The 19,423-nt window shown below is 53.0% G+C and overlaps 1 protein-coding gene across 1 annotated transcript; it reads left to right on the top strand.

The window, feature by feature from the left end:
• Positions 1-10,713: 10,713 nt before the first annotated feature.
• LOC309594005 (zinc finger protein ZIC 1) lies at positions 10,714-13,766 on the top strand (the record flags this gene model as incomplete). The annotated part of the gene is made up of 3 exons (XM_082319222.1): positions 10,714-11,689; positions 12,847-13,010; positions 13,569-13,766. The coding sequence occupies 3 exons, from the start codon at positions 10,714-10,716 to the stop codon at positions 13,764-13,766; spliced, it is 1,338 nt and encodes a 445-aa protein (XP_082175348.1).
• Between the last annotated feature and the right edge of the window lie 5,657 nt (positions 13,767-19,423).

Here is a 19,423-nt window from a genome sequence, read left to right as displayed (position 1 = left end):
GGCAGCCCGCGGGGTTCCGCCCGGGAGAGCCCCGTCAGCCCCGCCGGTGCCCGCCGCCCGGGCGGAGCAGCGGGAGGCGAGGCGGCCCCCGCGGAGGCGGCCCCGGGCCAGCCCGCGGGACCCGGGCACTTGTTGACAGCGTGGGGAGCGGGCCCTTCCCCGGCAAAGCCAGCGGCCGGAGCCGCACCGCCAACTCGCTCGCCGGGCTTACGCGTTCGGCCTGGTGCTCTGGCTCCTGCACCGTTGACTGAGCCCTGACAAAGGATTCCTGGAAGACTCCCCGTCCCCTTCCCTCCTTTGACAAGTTTTAGCAGTTATCTGGTTATTGGCTGCCGGAGCGATGCGAGAAATCGTGATGTTTAGACTGAATCTGAGTGTTTAACCCAGAAGAGGGAGTCTCTCTCCCTCTCTCTCCCTCACGCCCGCTGGCAGGGCAGTTCCACGTACAATCCCCATCCTTGGCTGGAAGGAAAAGCCTTGCAAAACGTTCACAACCGACTCAGTTCCGATGCTTCTCACCTGAAGGGAAGAACATGGTCTGCAGGGTTTGTGTCGCTCGTGTAGGTGGGGGCTTCAGCTGTGTACACTGAGGCCTTACAGGCTTAGAAAAGCTTAGGGCTTCAGCACGGAAGGAAGCATCTACTTAAGTTTTTAAGAAGGGGATTGTGAACATAAAAATTTAAGAAGTGGACAGTGAACTTAAAAAAAGTAAACGAAACATGGGAAAAGAGGGAAGAAATAGGGCTTCTGCTTCAAGAAAGAAAAACACAGCTGTAAATATCTGCCCACGTTATTACCACAGAACTCGGATCCTGACATGAAAATGCCTCCACCAATAAACGCGCAGTCTTACGAAATACAGCAACAATTAATTCTCTGTCCATCGTGTCAAACTCCCAGCACTTTAATACATGGACTTGCTGTCAACTTGCCAGTGGCTGCTTTACCGCATGCACGCCAGGTACAGCTCCCAGCGCGGAATTTTGCATCTCCATAAAAATTTAACATTATCATCGATCGATAGGTTTTATGTTAAGTAGTAAACCAAGAAACTGTTTGGCAATGTCAACCCAGCTGCTCTCAGAACAGAAGCTACCAGCCAATGATCGGAAACCATAAGATTAAAGCGTAGGACATACATAACCACCCAGGGGACATTTTTATCACAGCTTCGCATGCTCTGGGCTGGCTGCAGTTACACATTTTGGCTCTGCTTGGCTTTCACCATATTTCCCCTGTAACACAAGGCTAGGATTTAGGTAGCTAGCTACAGATACATCCCTGTGTACATCTTTCTGAGAGGAGATGATGAAAAGTGACAAATGATGCAATTAGCTCTCCATCCTTACATAACATGTTTACGCAGGCATTTTAAACCACACACCATCCTCACAATATCTCAACTTGCAAGTCTACTTGCTCTACGAAATGGATTTGACAGTCCTATTCATGACCATCTCAACAGGAGTGCACAGAAGAGACAAACGTTAGGAAGTATGAATCTGTTACTTACAAATGTACTGAGAGTGTGAATTCCAAATAAAGCTGCTTTCCTCATACCTCCTTAAAACACTGCATCTCTACATACTTGTTATCCATCAATTCTGACACTTCTCAGTCAAGGGAGGAAACATCTGGAACAGTTTACCAATTAAAAAAATGTCATAACCGGTTTGCCCTAAGCTCATATAAAACATTGTGGTGGTTTCTCGTCAGACACTCATGGCTCTCAGCTCGCCCCTCACTCGGGGCTCTCTCACTGCCTTTCCCGGGCGGTGCGGGAGGACCTGGCCCGCGGTGTCCCTCACCGTTAGGTGAAGTTGGTGTAAGCCCCGGTTGCGTGGGTGGGGGGAGCCGGGCGGGGGGCGGGCGGGGGCCGCCACATGACTGCGGGGAGGCGGAGAAACGGGGAAGAGGAGGGGAGCGGGGCCAGACCCGGCCGAGCTCCGCGCATCTCCCAGAATGTTTTGGAAACTCGGATGCCTGTTTGTGCAGCCCCTTGGCAGCTTGAGCTCGTACGGCTGCCACTCGAGGGGTGACCGAGGGCTCCTGCTTCTTGGCAGCGGCCTGAGCCGTCTTTGACCAGATAAGCCGGGCTCTCGGCAAACTCTCAAATGTGTCAACATCAGCTTGAGCAGGGCCATTTTTTTTCTTTTTTTGTAATTATTATTATTTCCTTTCCAACCCACCTGGCTACGATAAGGGCATCCCCTTCTAGACTACCCTCGGGACTCATGAGCTGGATGAACCGGAGCCTTTCCAAGGAGAAAGCAAGATTGCTCAAGCAGCGAAATAGAAACACCCTGAGCTGAAGCTGAAACTCAGCCGCCAGGGCAGGTCCATAAGACAATGTTTTTATAAGCTCTATAGGATAGATCTTATCTTAAGGGAAGTGAAGTTTAGAGGGACCACGGTGCTCCCCTGGGTGCCAGATCAACACGAAGAGACGGGCAGCTTGATCTTGAGTACGAATTTTCCAGTAACTGCTGTGTTTCTGCGACCCCGTCCGCAGCCCCCGGCCCCAAAGCCCGCCCGCGCTGGAGGGCTGACCTACAGAGGTGACATGTTGCAAGGACGAGTCACAAGCCCTTGCCCTCCTCGCTTCCCCCCCGTCCGACGCTGCCCACGACCCGGCTCTCTCGGGGAAGAGGCGAGCTCGCCGCGGCAGCGCCGGGAGGAGGCAGGAGCCCCGCACGTCGGGGCTGTGCCCTGGGAGGGGGGCAGAGCTGCCTCCCCGCATTCCGCTCCGCCGTGCGGGACCCAGAGCTCCGCCTGCCCGCACCTCGGGGCTGCGGGGCCCGGCCGGGCAGCTCCAACCCTGCGGCCCCTGCCCGCACCCCCGCCCCGAGCCGGGCGGCTGCCGGGGCCTACGGGACGGGAACCGCGCCGCACAGCCCTTGGGGGTAACCCCCGGGGATGGGGACAGCCCCAGCTGCTGAACGGCTTTACAGATCCACCACCCTTTACCTTGTTTTGGGTAGGTATCTACCTGTACAGCAAGGCGTTTATCCGTATTTCTACCTTTGCCGGAGAAAAGGCTTGCTGTGAAGGTGAGGTGCAAAGCCCCAGAAAATCAGGGGCTGCTCGTTTTGTGCTCTGTGACTTGGGGCCAAATCCCGCTCACCCTTAGGGTCGTGCTCAGCGCAAGGAACAGCTCCTACCCCGGGAAGCATCGGGGAGAGCAAAATCTGCCCGTGACCCACCCCCGTGCTCTCCCACTCCTGCCTCTGCCGAAGCTCCCCTTCCCGACGAGCCAGCCACAAACTTTCCAGCCGGTGCTCGAGGGCTGGGACGGGGCGGGATGCCCCGAACGCTCCAGACAGCAGGTTCCAGGGGTCACCTTTAGGCTTCAACTCCCGGACGAGAAGAGGGAAACGGCTTCATCTGAAAATCCTAATATTTGCTGTGAGAAAGGGGAAAAAGGGAGGAATGGAAACAGCGAGGACCGAGAAGCCAGCCTGTGCGATTCCTTATGCCCCAAACTCGCGTTGGGCAGGGAGGGATGAGGGAGGCAGCGAGTGAGACAGGCACAGGACCTGAGCCCGAGTCCCTGCCTGCCCCGGCAGAAGGCACTACTGTTTAGGAAGAGGTGGCTCAAGAAAGCCTTTCAGTAATCCCAGCATCTCCTCGGCGAGAAGAGGAGAGGGTACCGGGTGGCTCGGGAGCACACTCTGCCGTTGTTTCTATTCCTCGCCCCATTCCCACTTAGGGGGACTTCTTTATTTCAGGGTTCCCGGATAATGGGAACTCGGCTACCAGGCAAGCAAGGGCTTGTGCCTAGGTTTGCCTCTCACTTTTCGTGACCTAGAGCTACCCTAGGACAAGCAAATCATATGCTTATTTTAAATAGAATATTTCATTCAGTACCTCAAGATTAAGGTATTCCTGTCAGATAAGCTGTCAGTCACTAACTACTTAGACACCACATTGTGGAAGCCTGGTATCCCTGGTAAAGATGATACATATCATGTAAACCCCATCAACAAGATCAAAGTCTTCTTCTTTAATAGGATCCAATACATGTCAAACCTCATTCCAATCAAATCGTCCGTAAATGAATTCAAGATGAATATGTCATAGAATAATGTGACAGTGCAATCACATGGGGTCAGGGGTTCTTGTTTCAATGAGAGAGTCGTCAAATATTAATTCTAGAACCTCCAAATGAATAGGCATTGAGCAGGATTAGGCAGCTGCTGGTGGGGAGCTGTGTCGCTGATTTGTGTTTATGCAAGTACGTTAAACACTAAGCTGAAAAAAATATTGTCTCCTTTGAACTGAAAAAAAAGACATATTTTAACTTACTTGACTTTTCCAGGATGTTTCTGTAAAGTCGTTTTCTTTTCCTCATTACAAGGGGAGTCTTGTGCCTCATTTCCTGACTTTGTTCCTGTTTGGGAAGAGGGGTGGAAAGTTAAGAGCAAAACCATTTGTGTGTGATATGAAATAAGTAAGGCGCAATATGACTCGGGCACCGTGGATTCAAAGAGAAAAGAAAACCCAAAACAAAGCACAGGAGTTAAGCAGCAAGGGTGGGGGAAGACAAGCTTTCTCCGAGGGGAAACCGGAGGCTGTCTCCCCAGCAAAGCAGCACATGTTTTATGGAGTCATGAAGTTTCCATGGCTGATTTAGGGAAAAAAAAAATATGAAAGGACATCTTTTCAGTTCTCCTTTGATCTGACATTCACCTTCTGGCAGGCTATTGTAAGGCAGGTTTTTACCAACTCGACTATATTGTTTACAGATCCTTCCCTCCTGAAATTAAATTTCGGACTCTCTGCGAGCCTCCAACGCAAGTTGTTGTCTCAGCAAGGATTAGTATAGTACCACCCTGGCACTTCTCCCTGCCTATAATTTTCAGCTTGCTCTTTGCACTCTGCAAGGCAGAGCACTGCCACTACTGCAGGCAGAACTTTGCACATCCTTCTTTGAGCGGCAGCGGTAACCCTGAGAGCAGATCTGGGGGTTGGTGCAGTGTCCGAGCCTGAATTTTTGCAGCTATCTTTGAAATTCTCAGGGTTTGGGTTTGGTTTTGGTTTGTGGTTTGGTGTGTTGGTTTTTGTTTTTTTTTTTCCCCCCTCCCCAATCCAATACAGAAAAGCACACTAGAATCTAGAATCAGTTATTTCAAGGGAGATTATTATTATTGCGCTTGCTACTATTATTGTAAGGACATCAGGGCTGGTAAATAAAAATCTACACTAACACAAATAATTGATGATATTAATTATGAAACTTCATCAGCGTATCACAGTCATACTCTATCACAAATAATTTGACGTCCTCAATATTTTCACCGCTGTGATGAAAATTACTGACGAAATAAAAAGAAGTAGAGGAAACCCTTAGGAATTATATTTTCTAGTCAACTTCCATTCATCCTCACGCTTCTATCGAGTCAGAGCAGCAAACACTGCCCCACTAGCGAGAGGTTTGCAGTTGTGCTTTATTAGTTAGGATGGGAGGCTGGAGGAGTGCTCAGCTCCCAAGCGTTCGCCAAAACTTGTTGAAACTGGACAAAAAAAAAAAAAAAAATATATCTGCGTTTAATATTTCAAATGGTTACCAGATGGCAAAAAAAGAAGGCAAAACAGTTGTGGATTTCAGGGTAAATATTGGCTAAAACTGGCTCGACCTCGCACGCCTTTCTTGTCTATGCAGTGCCACTGGCGGAGCAGGAGGGTGAGGACGCCCCATTACCCGAGCTGGACGGATCGCGGCCGGGCCGAGGGGTACCGGTCCCCCCCCCGGCTCCCACGCTGGGGCTGGGGGTGCGAGGGGCCGCAGCCGGCGCAGGCGGGAGCCGGCCCCCCTTCCCCAAACGCTCACTCCTACCCCCGGCCGAAGGTGCGCCGGCGGAGCGGGGCTGGGAGCAGCCGCCGTCCCCGCGGGAGCCCGGCGGCCCCGGGCGGCTTTGGCGGCGTTCCCCCGGGATGTGGGAGCCGGGCTGAGCCTGCGGCAGCGGGGACGGCGTCTGCCCCGCCGCCAGCGGCTCGTCACGCAACCTGTGCGTTCCGCGGCCGCGCAGGGTGAAGGGAGCGCTCGCCGGGAAGGTCTCGGTGCAGAAATAAAGTTCCTCGGCTCCGGGTGGAGCGAGCCCCGAGCCCAGACCGGCAAACGGGCTCCCCGCCCGGCCGGGCTCCCCAGGACTGAGGGACCGTGCGTGACAAAGGAGCAGCAGGACGGGGGGGTTTCGGCGAGGAGCCCACGCCGGTCCCCGTCCGGTCCGGCGCTGTGCCGGTGCCCGGGGCGGGCACATGGAGCCGGGCTCGGGTCAGAGGTCACCCAGGAGGGCACCACCCTCGGCAGGGACTTGGGAGCATCACCCCTTCCCCAGCCGGCGCCGGGAGCGGGGCGGCCCCTCGGGGCCGGGACCGGGGTCTCAGCCCCTCCGCGGGCTTTGCGCGAAGTTGGCGGCGGCACCCAGCTCCTTTGGCAGCTCCCCCGGCCCTGCCCGCGGGGGGGTGGGTGGGTGGGGGGTGGAGGGGGCCGGCCGGGCTCCCGGGCTCCGTCCCTCCTGCACCCGCCTATAAAGAAGGGCGTGCGGTGCCGGAGCGCCGGCTCCCCCGGCGCGCCCCCGTGGCACCGGGCGCGGCGGTGGGCGAGGCGCTGGGCGGGGAGCGCGTCCCCCGGGACGCCTCCCCACGGGGCTCGCCATTGTCAGCGCTCCTCGCCCTCTGCCCGCCGCCCCGGGCCCCCGGCCCCGCCTGGGCGGCCACAGGACCCGACCGGACCCGCCGCCTGCCCGTCCCCACCGAGCCCGGCCGCTGTCGGGGCTGGGAGCGCCTCCGCCCCGCTCCGCGGACCCCCGCCGCCCCGCATTGCGCGGACCGCCAGGCCGGCCCCCCCTCCTCGGACTCAGGGGGGCGGGCGCGGCGCCCGGCGCCCGGCGGAGGGGGTGCCGGAGCCCCCCTCGACGGCGCCCGGGCGCTTCTCTCTCCGCCCGCCCCCGCCCGCCGAGGTGCCGCCGGGGGCCGGCCCCACGTGGGCGAGGGGCAGCCGAGGCACTGCCCCCCCGCACCGCGGGGCTCCAGCCCTTCTCCCCCGGGGTGGGCAAGCCTCCTCCCGCCGGGCCCCCCCGAGGGCAGGGAGCTCTCGTCCAGCCCTTGGGGCAAGGCGGCGGGGGCTAGCCAGCTGCCCGGGCTGCCCAGGCACCCCCTGCTCCCAGGCACTTACCCCTGCGACCTGTTGAAGGTTTACCCTCATTTCTGAACTGGCAAAAATAAAAGGGGGGGGGGGAGGGGGGGAGAAGGGAAAAGAAAGAATGAAAGAAGAAAACAATACACACACACACCCCCCCCCAGAACCCACCACCTCTTTGGCGCTTCCATCGAGGCGGTCATCCTTCATTTCTTCTTTTCTTGCTTTCTGGAAGCAGTTAGGGAATGTATGATGAAGCAGAAATGAGCCGTCAGGATGATATTTTAATGGCTTATATGTCACGTTGGTGCATGTGGCTTTGAACTGGAGCAGCTTTCGTTTCCTGCAGAGAGCGCGCCGCAAATCCCACTTGATAACTTCTACAACCCACAACATTTTTTTTTTTTTTTTTTTACATTCACTCTTACACTGTATATTTAGATACGCTTCCTAAAAATACCCTCTCGTCTGCCTTCTCGTATGTTTTGCACCGACCTGGAATGATCACTGGGTTCCCCCTGCCCTGGGAGGCAGGTTAGCACCGGACTACCTAACTTTCTGGATCTCCTAATGCCATCGCCCTGAAGACTTCACAATAACGCTGACAACTCTGTCCTTTGCTTAATTTTAGTACCAAATAGAAAAAGTAACGTAACACCCGCCTAAAGACCACGTCCACACACGGGCGCGCTCCTAGAGCGGCTATACCTGTTGCTATAAGCTATTGCAATTCCTTCGAATGGATTTGGCAGAATAAATGCAAACGTGTAGATTCAGCCCAGCATTATTCTGAAAAAAAAATCCTGTAAAGCCTCCCAAGATCCAAGGGAAATTACATAATACAGCTGCTTTGAAAGCCCTCTCCGTGCACCGAGCACAGGCAAACCGCGTCTGCAGATAAACTGCAGCGAAACATTCCTTCAAGGCGTATCAAAGTTTATTTGTTGTTGTTTGTTTGTTTGTTTGTTTGTTTGTTTGTTTTCTAGGCGCAATGGCCATTTGTATACCTCTGGAAATGAGGCAGTTCTCCCCCGCGGAGGGGTCGCGCAGCAGCGCTGCTGGTCTGGCTCGCCAGTACCTGCGCTGCGGATTGCTTACCAGCGCCTTTAATTAGGGAGGATGAGTTTAAAGTTTCTTTGTTTGGCACTAGGAATTGGAGGGGCTCGGATTGAGCTGCGAAGGAGGCAAGTGAAGGGCTGAACAAAGGCGAAATGGAAGGAGTCCGACTCTTAGCGAGCTTTTGGTGTTTTCGTTACTAGAAAATAATTAGAGCTAATGAATATGCAGGCGACTGAGTAAATAAATAATTTGCCAGTTTTATATATGTACACACACACACGGGCACGTACGTAAGTGTATATACACATACGCACACAAAGACATCTATATTTTAAACTTTCGCGAGATCTTTTTTTTTTTTTTTTAGTGCCGAAGCATCGTTTAAAATATTGTACAAATGTTGCTTAGCTTAATTGATTAAGCCACAAAGGTTTTCTGCTTTTAAATACCATACTTATACCTTTCAACAATCATTTTAATATATAGTCAATGGCTCTTTGTAGCGAGAACAAAAAAGAACTATCCGCAGTTTTTCAATAGACTTTGAGCTGGGGAAAGACAGGTTAATCGAGGGTTGCATCTAGAAAACAACCAAGTGTTGTATGTTTGCACTGAATCCAAATGTCTGCATTTTTCTAACTAAATCAAAGGGAGTGTTATTTCTTTTTCTGCTCACTCATCTGAAGGTAAGTAAATTTTCTCTGGCGATCAAAAGCCTGGTCAGCAACAAAGACACCGCCTGCTTTTTCCACCGTCCTGGTGTGGCAAGTTGAGGAATTTCAATAACTGTGACAAGGGTGACTGATTTGTGAACTAGAAAAGGTTTGAATGTCAGAAAATTTACATTGCTCCTATCGAGGATTTTAAAGAAATTTTTACCAAAAAAAAAAAAAAAAAAGAGAGAGAGAGGGAAGAAGTATCCGGGAGTTTCATGCAGCAGGAGGAGAAACAATGTAGGTTTGGGAAATTTACAGTTTTACCTGAATGAAAGAGACCCCTTAAAAAGAGAGAGCGAGAGAAAGGGAGAGCGAGGGAGAAAGGAGAAAGAAAATAACAAAAAAGAGGCGAAACAACAACAACAAAAGTAGAAAGTTAAGAGTTCTCACCCACCTGCGTTTTGATGGGTGCAGAAAACAAGATTTATTTCAGAAACCTGATGGAGGGATAGAGTCAGCTACCCAGAGAAATCACGCCTGGTGTTTAAAAATAAAATCAAACGCACCCAGCACCTACTCTCGGAGAGCTTCAGTTTTAAACAAGCGGAAAACAGCAACTTCAAAAGAAGCGAATCCCTAAAGGACTTCTCTTTTCAAAGCCTAAAAAGTTGCTCAGCGATCTTAAAAATTCTGGATCACCAAGAAATCATCATTACCATCATTATCAGAGTGCTGGGGAGAGAGGGACAGAGAGAGGGAGAGCGGGAGAGAAAATAACCCTAAGAATAATCAAAGATTTTTTTTTTTTTCCTTAGCACACACACACACAAAAAGATGCGCTGGAAATATTTTCGTGCAAAAAAAAAAAAAAAAAAGGCTTTATATATTAAAAAAAAAAAAAAAAAGTTGCTACTCCTGCAGCCCTGTTTGTCAGAAGGGATGTCAGGGCGCTCACAATACCTGCGATTGATGAGGCGGAGGGGCCAATCAGCGGCGGGCGGCGGCCGTGCGCGCCCCTCGTTGGCGGGGCCGGGGGGAGTTACGCGGGGAAGGGGGAGCCGGCGCCGACCAATGAGCGGCCACGTCCGCCCGTACGTCGCTCCGCCCCCGGCTCCCATTCATCAAGGGGGGGGACGGTGTCGTCTTTTCAATTCATTTATCTGCAGGAATGATTGCCGCTATCAGTCTCGCGTTCACCGCCCGGCTGAGGAGGTGAAAGTTTCTCCCCAGGAAGATAAACCGCAAAAGACAATATTGTGCATGATTTGCGCCTTTTTTTGCAAAGCGAAAAAAAAAAAAAAAGGCCCCCAAAAAAAAAAATCGGGGAGAGTGTGGGGAAGCTCGAAGAGGAGAGAGAAACAAGCTCTCGGCCACTTTGCAACATTCCTATAGCCAAAAAAATCACTGAAGGAAGTTTCTTTTTTGTTTTGTTTTTTTGCTGCCCGTGTTGATCTCTCTCCGTTATTGTTATTTGCAGCCAGTTTATTTTTGAGCCCACCCAACCCCCCCCTTCCCCACTTAAACCTCCCTGAAAAGTCAAAGCAGAGAGACAGTGAATATTTTTGGGGCACATTTTTATTATTATTATTTGCAACTGCGAAGATCTCTTTCCCCCTTCCGCACCAGCCTCTGCTTTTTTTTTTTTTTTTCCCCTCTTCTTCCCCCCCTTTTTTTTCCTTCCCCCCGCGCTGATGCCGAAGGGGGTGTTTTTGATGTGGTTGCTTTGGTGGTGATCGTCGCTGACTTTCCAAAGAGGGTGTTTTCGCCGCTGCTGCTGCTGCTGCTGCTGCTGCTTCTCTCCGCGTTGTGTGTGTGCGCGCGTGCTTTTTTTTTGGTTGCTGCATCGACGCTGGGAAGATGCTTCTGGATGCTGGACCGCAGTATCCCGCCATAGGAGTCACTACCTTCGGATCCTCTCGCCACCACTCCACGGCCGATGTCACGGACAGAGAAGTGGGGCTGGGGATCAACCCCTTCGCCGACGGCATGGGCGCCTTCAAAATCAACCCCAGCACCCACGAGCTGGCCTCGGCCGGCCAGACCGCCTTCACCTCGCAGGCGCCCGGCTACGCGGCGGCGGCCCTGGGGCACCACCACCACCCGACCCATGTCAGCTCCTACTCCAGCGCCGCCTTCAACTCCACCCGGGACTTTCTGTTCCGCAACCGCGGCTTCGGGGAGGCGGCGGCCGCCAGCGCCCAGCACAGCCTTTTCGCCTCCGCCGCCGGCAGCTTCGCCGGACCCCACGGACACACCGATGCCGCGGGACATATACTTTTCCCGGGGCTGCACGAACAAGCCACCAGCCACGCTTCGCCTAACGTGGTGAACGGGCAGATGCGCCTGGGCTTCTCCGGAGACATGTACGGCAGACCCGACCAGTACGGCCAGGTCACCAGCCCCCGCTCCGAGCACTACGCCTCGACCCAGCTGCACGGCTACGGCCACATGAACATGAACATGGCAGCCCACCACGGGGCAGGGGCCTTCTTTCGTTACATGCGGCAGCCCATCAAACAGGAACTCATCTGTAAGTGGATTGAGCCCGAGCAATTGTCAAACCCCAAAAAGTCCTGCAACAAAACTTTCAGCACGATGCACGAGCTGGTGACTCATGTCACGGTGGAGCACGTTGGAGGACCCGAGCAGTCCAATCACATATGTTTCTGGGAAGAGTGTCCGAGAGAAGGGAAACCTTTCAAGGCCAAATATAAACTTGTAAATCACATCAGAGTCCACACAGGTGAAAAACCTTTCCCCTGCCCTTTCCCAGGCTGTGGCAAAGTGTTTGCCAGATCAGAGAATCTCAAAATACACAAAAGAACTCATACAGGTACGGTAACCTTCTCTGTAGCTTTTCTCTCTGCGAGTGGAAGCGCCGAGCGCCGGGGCCGGAGCGGGGCGCAGGGACGGGCCGGAGGGGCCGGGGGGGCCGGGGCGCTGCTTGGCCGGGGGTCGGGCCGGGGGGGGTGGTCCAGGGCCACCCGGGGCAGGCTCGGAGCTCCGTTGCAAAACGAGCTCGGTCGCAGCCACGCCGGCAGCAGCAACAAAAAGAAAATTATCCCTGCCGAGGCAGAGGGGGAGAAAGGCAGGCTTTGCTGCCGGGATTGTTAGGGCGCGGGGGGGGGGGGGGGGGGGGGAATGGCAGCAACCTGTCCTGTTTAAATTTATAGGTTTTAATTAATTGTTGTTCGGCAGTTTTGACTGTGGCACGATGAGAAATTGTGCTAAATATTGCAGGCAGCTCATCCGTCTCCCCTCTGCAATTCAGGGCTTGGTAAATATTTAATTCCGAGGAGCGGTTTTAAATAAACCGAGCCCGGCGCGTTAGTGTGTTATTGTTGTGCGGAGGGCAGGCGCCGGGATCCCTGAGAACTTTTCCCCATCGCGGGAGGTGGAAATGCAGCAGCCCCGGGCTGGGAGAGCTCTCTGCCCCCGCTCCCACCCCCGAGCGCCGACCGCCAGCGCCGCTTTCCCCAGCGCTTTTGCAGAGGGTTTGTGGGGCTGCCCTCGCATTGTGTTCCCCGGCCGGATAATTTTCAATATTGCAAGAAAATACGGGGGAGGGGGCTGGGGTGGGTGGGAGCGTAAAATATCACGAGAATGAGCTATAAAAACGGAAACTAGACACCGAGGATCGTGTGTAAATACCACCACGCCTGCTCTCTCGCTTGGAGCGTTGCGAGGAGGGAGAGGTGCCCAGGGATGGGGCTGCAAATGAAAGTCGCCCCTCCAAAGGGAGGAAAAAAAAGTTCTTTAGCTCCCCGCCCCACCCCCCCCCCGAAATGGGCGCTGAGCAGGGGTCGGAGGTGCGGAAAGGACAGTGAAGAGAAGCAAGGTTTTGGGCTTTGAGCCTCGTTGAAGTTAGAAAGTTGGAAGTGTTTGAAATGGAGCCCTGGGCTTCCGTCCGGCGGGGCGATGGGGACAATGAGCGATCCAGCCGGCCCTGCTTAATCAGATCCGTTTTCCCCCCCCTTCCCTCTGCAATAGGTGAAAAACCATTTAAGTGTGAATTCGAGGGCTGTGACAGGCGCTTTGCAAACAGCAGCGACCGCAAAAAGCACATGCATGTGCACACTTCCGACAAGCCCTATCTCTGCAAAATGTGTGACAAGTCCTACACGCACCCCAGCTCCCTCAGAAAGCACATGAAGGTAAATGGAGGGTGCCTGGTGTGCGGGGCTCGGACGCCGCCCCGGGCCTGGCCGGGGGAACGGGCTGCGGGGACGGCGGGCAGGAGCGCCCGGGCCGTGGGGCGGCGGCGCGGCGCTGCCGGCGGGCGGAGCGCGGAGCGCGGCCCGGGGCCGGCCGGCTGCGGGGCTCCGCGCTGCTGCGGCCCGGCCCCGGCCCCGAAGCCCGCCCCGGGCCCGCCGGGCCGCGCCGCCCCCCGCCCGGCCGCGCTCAGCCCCAGCCCCGCGGGCAGGGCCTTGTGTCGGTGCGTTTTATCCGGGGAGGGGAGGGGGGGCAGTGCGAGGAGGCAGCCGGTGGGCGCTGCCCGGCCTTGCCCGCCGGGCCGGGGCCGGGGCCGGGGCCGGGGCCGGGGCCGGGGGGGCGGCCGCGGGGCTGGGGCCGGCGGGCAGCCCCGCGGGGATGCCCGAGCCCGCGGCTCGGCGCTGGGTCCCGTTGTCTGGCGCATCCCCAGCCGAAGGCGGCCGCCGCCGGGGCCTCCGTCCTCCGCCGCGCTCTATTTCTGCCCGGGTTTTCTCTTGCAGGTCCATGAATCATCCTCGCAGGGGTCCCAGCCTTCTCCCGCCGCCAGCTCAGGCTACGAGTCCTCCACCCCTCCAACCATCGTGTCTCCATCCACAGAAAACCAGACCGCCAGCTCCTTATCCCCTTCCTCCTCCGCAGTCCATCACACGTCCAGCCACAGCACGCTTACATCAAATTTTAACGAATGGTACGTCTAAAACGCTAAAACAAAACATCAAAAAAACACAAACCGAAACAAAACAAAAAAGCCCCAAGCGAGCAAACAAATACCCTATTTAAAGACTCCAAAAATAATGAACACTTTGAAATCAGAATTTAAATCAGCAAACAAAAACAAAATGCTGCCAGTAGACCCAGGACTGAGTAAAACGAAGACTTCATTTTTCAAATTTTTTTCTTCCTTTCTTTTTTTTTCCTCTTTTATTTCTCGGTTTTTTTCTTTTTCTTTTTTTTTTTTTTCTTTTTTTTTTTTTCACTGTTCTGCTCTGCTCTGTTCCAAGGCTTGGTAGGCGAAGGGGTGAGTAGAATGCATAAGAAGACAAGGTTACCAGGGCAAATGCCAACTGTGTAGGGCTTTACTGGAAACCACTGATTAGAGATCTCCAACTGCATGTCTGCTCGGGCAGCGGCCTTCCCCCCCATCCCCTCTTGTAAATACAGAATTATTAGCTTCAAAAACAAAACAACAAAAAAATGTACTGTTTGATTTTGTAAATAGTTATATCGCAAGTTGAATAAGGGGATATGTGGATTTGTGGTCTTTGCATATATGTGGGGGGAGGGGCGGGCGGGCGGGAGCGGCGGCGGGGGGGCGGAGGTGGTGGGGGGGCAGAGGGAAGAGGTAGAAATTCAACTATTTGTACTGAATGGCAAGAATGTTCTAGTAAATGTGTACCAAAATGTGAATTACTTTGTATTATTACAGTCTAAACGTCGATCTAACAGAATATTATTGGTATTAATGTGCTTTTTTGTATAAAGTGCAACATTTCGTCCCAAAGTCCAGTCTAAGTAGTGCAGTAAAATGTTGTTACACGTCCTGTCAAGAAATTCGTATAGTGAAAGCCTGGATCTGCGTGTCAAACTGTTACATTTGTTTATGTAAAGTGATATTAAAAAAAAAAAAAAAAAGATATAAACTATATCTGTCCATTGCTTTTGGCAAATACAAGAACATAATGTATATAAATCCTAATTTCCATATTTATCCGCATGTAAAGGTCCGGTTATACATGTTACAAGATATTCAATATTTATGGCTAGAAGAATTGGTATGTAAAATTTAGTTTACAGAACTGTTTGGTAACATTTCGTACCTTATTAAAGATTCTTAAATCCCATGAATTGTGGTAGGAATTCTTATTCGCTAAGTCAACCTGCTGCAACTCCAACTAGCTTTAGGATATTAGAATAAAACTGTCCCAGTTTTTCACTGCTTTCCATTATGTCATCACTAAAGCAGCGAAGGTGATATAAATGTGATAAATGAAAGGATCCCTGCTGGCATTACTATAGTGTGTAATTAGTATTTATATCAAAATTTATGAAACAAATTTTCGGCCGCAGTATAATTTAAATGACCTTTGCAGACATAGAATAACAACCATAAAAATAACAGAAATAGATTGCATATGCTACATAAATATTAATGTGGGGAATTGTTACACGAGAAGTGCTGCACTCCACTCCAACACTGCCCATGAATCTGCAGAGACTGGGTCCCTAAATTAAATTAATTCGGATAACATATATTAGGAGATTTAAAACAGAGGAGATTTCGGTTGCTATTTTAATTTAAGGCATTTATGACCATAACTAATTCTCAGGCAGTGGATTCATGACTTTCCTTGGGCCTTTTACTCCAAGAAGTACAGCACTGTTTCACGAAGGCCGTTGTTATTGTTGTTGTTGGGTATATTTTTTGATTTGGTTTTGGGGTTTCTTTCTTTTTCTTTTTTTTCTTCCTTCTTTTTTTTTTTTTTCCTGATATTCCTTAAAACGTGATGTTAATTTAAATCAATTACTTCTTATGTTATGTTATTATTATTACTATAATTTTGCCAGTGTTAATAGCTTTCTAAAAAAATAAATCTAGGGGATAAGAATTATTTTATGTAATTTGATTATCTTTCTATCTCTTTTATTTATTTCTCATTTACTTAAGAAATTCGTTCCATTGGCTGGCGTTGATACAGTAAATTTGTAAATGAGAAGACAATATAAAAAATCTAAATTACTTGTGCTTAATGACTGTAGCAGAACGCCTTTTCTCTAAATCAGATTGTCTTCCTTGCAGTTTAGTTTGATAGATTTGCAAGCTGTACTGCTTCCACTAACTTAGCTACGGTTGTTGGAACTGTTGGGCTTTGTTCCTGGTTGTAGCTTGCATGATCGCCCCATTAAGCAGACAACATATCAACAGACAACACAAATCATGAGGTTGGCTAAAGCTGCGAGGGCTTGTGATATGTCATAGAGTGAATTGCACTAACTGACCTTCCAGTAGACCAAGATGACACTTTAACAGCTTCTTTAAAGAAATATTATGTGTACAGCGAGTCAATGGCCATATTAACCGCTCGGGGGGGGAGGGGGTGCCGGGGGAAGCCGCGCTCCGCTCCCATCCGTGCGGGCGCTCCCAGCGCCGGCTGTAACCCACCCGGAGCACAGCCCGCCTGGCTCACAACAAAACCCCGCAAGTAGTTCTCTTTGTCCCTAACATTTGGGGATCTCCCTCGGAGATTTTTCACCGCCCCCGAGCATACCCCCCCCCCCCGGAAAAAAAAAAAAAAAGTTTGCCTTGCTCGAGTGAAGCCCCACTCCTGCCAGCTCGGCATCGCCGTCTGCTCCCCGCAGCACTCGTGGGAAGGCTTCGCTTTAACTTTACTTTCTACAAAATGTTATTATTATAAGGCTAATATCAGTTTTCAATGAAAAGAGCGCCACCTTGCAGGGTTTGGCGAGATAGAAAAAGTTGGAGCCCGGCGGGACCCAGGCAGAAAGTGCTGGGACTTGAGGAAATGTAACCCACAGGGCGAAAGGGCTAGGGGAAAAAACGTTTCGTGCGCCGAAAATGTTCCTTTCCGCCAGTCTTTCAGGTTAACTGTCCCGCCGGCTTGACCAGGCAGAGGTTTGCAAAAAATGACCTGAGCGTAGCTAAAAAAAAAATGAAAATCGTAGAGATAGTCTGAGCCATCCCACTGTAAAATAAACCCGGAGAAACGCGGTGGTGGTGATGTATTTTAAAGATGCGTATTGCAAGTTTCTTTGAACTTGTGTAAAGTCCCTAGTGGTCGCTTAACACAGATCTGTTACTTGTGTGTATTGGAGCACTTGGTTAATGAGTATTCTTTTAAACTTTTGGTCTGAGGTTTGTTTGAGCGTCCTACAGCAGAAAGAAGGATTTTAGTGTTGCTGCTGCTGCTGTTGGTTTTTTGTCTGGGGTAGGGAGGAACGGTGCAATACCGGTTGATCGCCATCCCGTATGTGTTCTGAATTAGCGAGGATCACTGGGGCTGCAACTGCTAATGTTGAATTCGAGTCCACGCCATGCTTGTGCTGTTCGTTGGCCTCTGGAGAGGGGAGCAGTGCTGTGAAACCCCCGGCAGAGAGAGGGGCGGTTTTGCAGGCAGAGAGGTTGCGAGACGTCTGTCGGCTGTTTCTGCGCCGTTTCAGTCGCTAAGGACAACTTTCCTCCAGCAAGGCGCCCGTTGCGGGTTTACTCACGAAGGCTGGCGGGCAGAAACACGAACCCCAGCTCTCCGGCCTCGACGGGGGCCGTGATTTTCTTTCTCGTGTCTAGCTCTCGAGATGCTGTCGGGGCACCTTTCCCGCGTGGGTTATTAGGCGGGGGCTGGCTGCGCGGCGTGGCGTGGCGCCGAGCCCAGGGCAGGCCGCGCCGGCGGCCCCCGCGCCGCTCCGCGCTCCCGGTGTCGTGGCAGCCAAAACGCTGGGGCCCGACGTCCGCAGGCTTCCGCGCCCGCGGAGGCTCCCGCGCCCTCGGAGGCTCCCGCCGCCGCCGGGGGAGCGTCCGGGGCTTCCCGCAGCGGCACGGCAGCGTGCAGGAGGGGGCAGGAGGCAGTTTGGGGGGGGTGCGCGCTGTCCCCTCTCGGGCGATGTCCCCGCGGGGCGCACATAGCAGCCCCTGGCCGTGCTTCTGCTGTTTGCAGGCAGAAAGTTAAATGCAAAACAATAATCGGGCGCTTCCATTTCCCCCCCCGAAAGACTCGCCTTTCAGGTCGCTTTAATGGCTTGTGAACGATCGCCTGAATTTTTTAAAAGGCGAGTCCGGCATTCATAAGACAAAGTTAGCTTCTTTAGGGCAGACACTGTTTGAAATGGGGACACACGCTCCGCGCTGGCCTCGACTGCTCGTCGCCCTTGTTTTACCGTAGGGAAGCAGCAGTCCCTGGACTGATGCGCGTAACGTCGGGACTTTTATTTACTGCTTTTCTGGCCACGCTGGTAAGCGGCTCCGACTTTGTAAGTTTTCCCACGTCCAGAGCGCTTGCTCCTTTCGGAGCAACTTTTAAAGGGAGCAAGGAGAGAGGCCGGCGGCGGCCGGTGCCGGCGGGCGCGCAGGGAGCCCGGGAGCGCGGCCGGCTCGGCGGGAGCCCCGGCGCGGCCGGCGCGGAGCCGGAGCCCCGCTGCAAAGCCCACTTCCAGCAGGCAGGACGGGGAGAAAGAGCCCCTCTGGAAAAGGCTGCTGACACAGGGCAGGGTATTTCCAGTGACCTGGGCTGAAAGAGCCGGTGTGCGTTTTACCGCTAGAGCTCCGAGGGAAAAGAATTTGGGAGCGGTATCCCCGTGCAGGAGGCTGTACCCTTCACCAGACACGTTATGTATCACCGTTATAAAATGTACGTCTGCATACACACACGTACGCACCCCGTTCACCCTCGCACCACCTCCGTGTACCCGCACACGGGTGTTCCTGCCCGTGGCCGCGGGTGGGGAGCGCCCGCCGCCACCGCGCACACGTGCGCGCCCTGCACCTCGAAATAAGGGACCGAGCCCCGCGGCGCAGCGCGGCGTTTCCGCGGGAAATCAGCACGTTTTCCTCAAAAGGTGGCGATTCTCTCCTGAGCGGGGGTTTGCTGCCGGGGAGAGGCCGGGGAGCGCTGGGAGGCCCGGCCGGGGCCCGGCGCGGCCGCGCAGCCCGGCCCGCGGAGCGGCTCCGCCGCACCCGTCCTCCGCGCCTGGCCGCGGGCCGCCACCGCAGGCGCGGGAGCTGCCGCGGCGGGGCCGTGCGCCGTCCCTGTGGCGGCTGTAATCCGCAGGACGCGCGGGCACGGCTGCAGAGGCACACGCGCTCCCCGGAACCACCGTTCGCCTTACCGGTTTTATTACAAATACATACGTATCTATAAATATGCATACATCTCTCTGTCTCTATTTGTATGTAAAGAAAGAGTGGCGTTTCTAGAAAGACACGTATTCGTGTGTTTACATGGAGGTGTATTTTTGAAGGCTCACGTAACATCTAGTATTTAATGCAAACGCCTATGTACAGTGGACGGCGTTTGTAGCAAAATGGGTGTATTTTCCAAATTCAGCCGGAGAGATTAATAATTGAGATTCCTATTTTCCGCTAGGCGCAGGACAGATTTCTTCAACTTGCTGAACGTACTAAGGTGGGTTCCCTTTCACCGCAAAGAGGCTGTGTCTCAGGGTGCATTGTGTATTAAAAATGGCCAAGGTTTTTATTTTATATCAAATTACTTTTTTCGCTGCTAAGCCCTATGGGTCAGATTTGGTTCATCTTCGATAACAAGAAACACGATCCTGTGAAGCGAAGGCGCTATTTTTATCATGCAGCTGGAAGCTGTCATCAATTCGTAACATTTATTTCGGC

The sequence above is a fragment of the Platalea leucorodia genome (genome assembly GCF_965183815.1).
Source record: "Platalea leucorodia genome assembly, chromosome: 8".
NCBI classification, from domain to species: domain Eukaryota; kingdom Metazoa; phylum Chordata; class Aves; order Pelecaniformes; family Threskiornithidae; genus Platalea; species Platalea leucorodia.
Note: the sequence above shows the minus strand (reverse complement) of the source record. Positions and strands in the feature narration are given on the sequence as shown.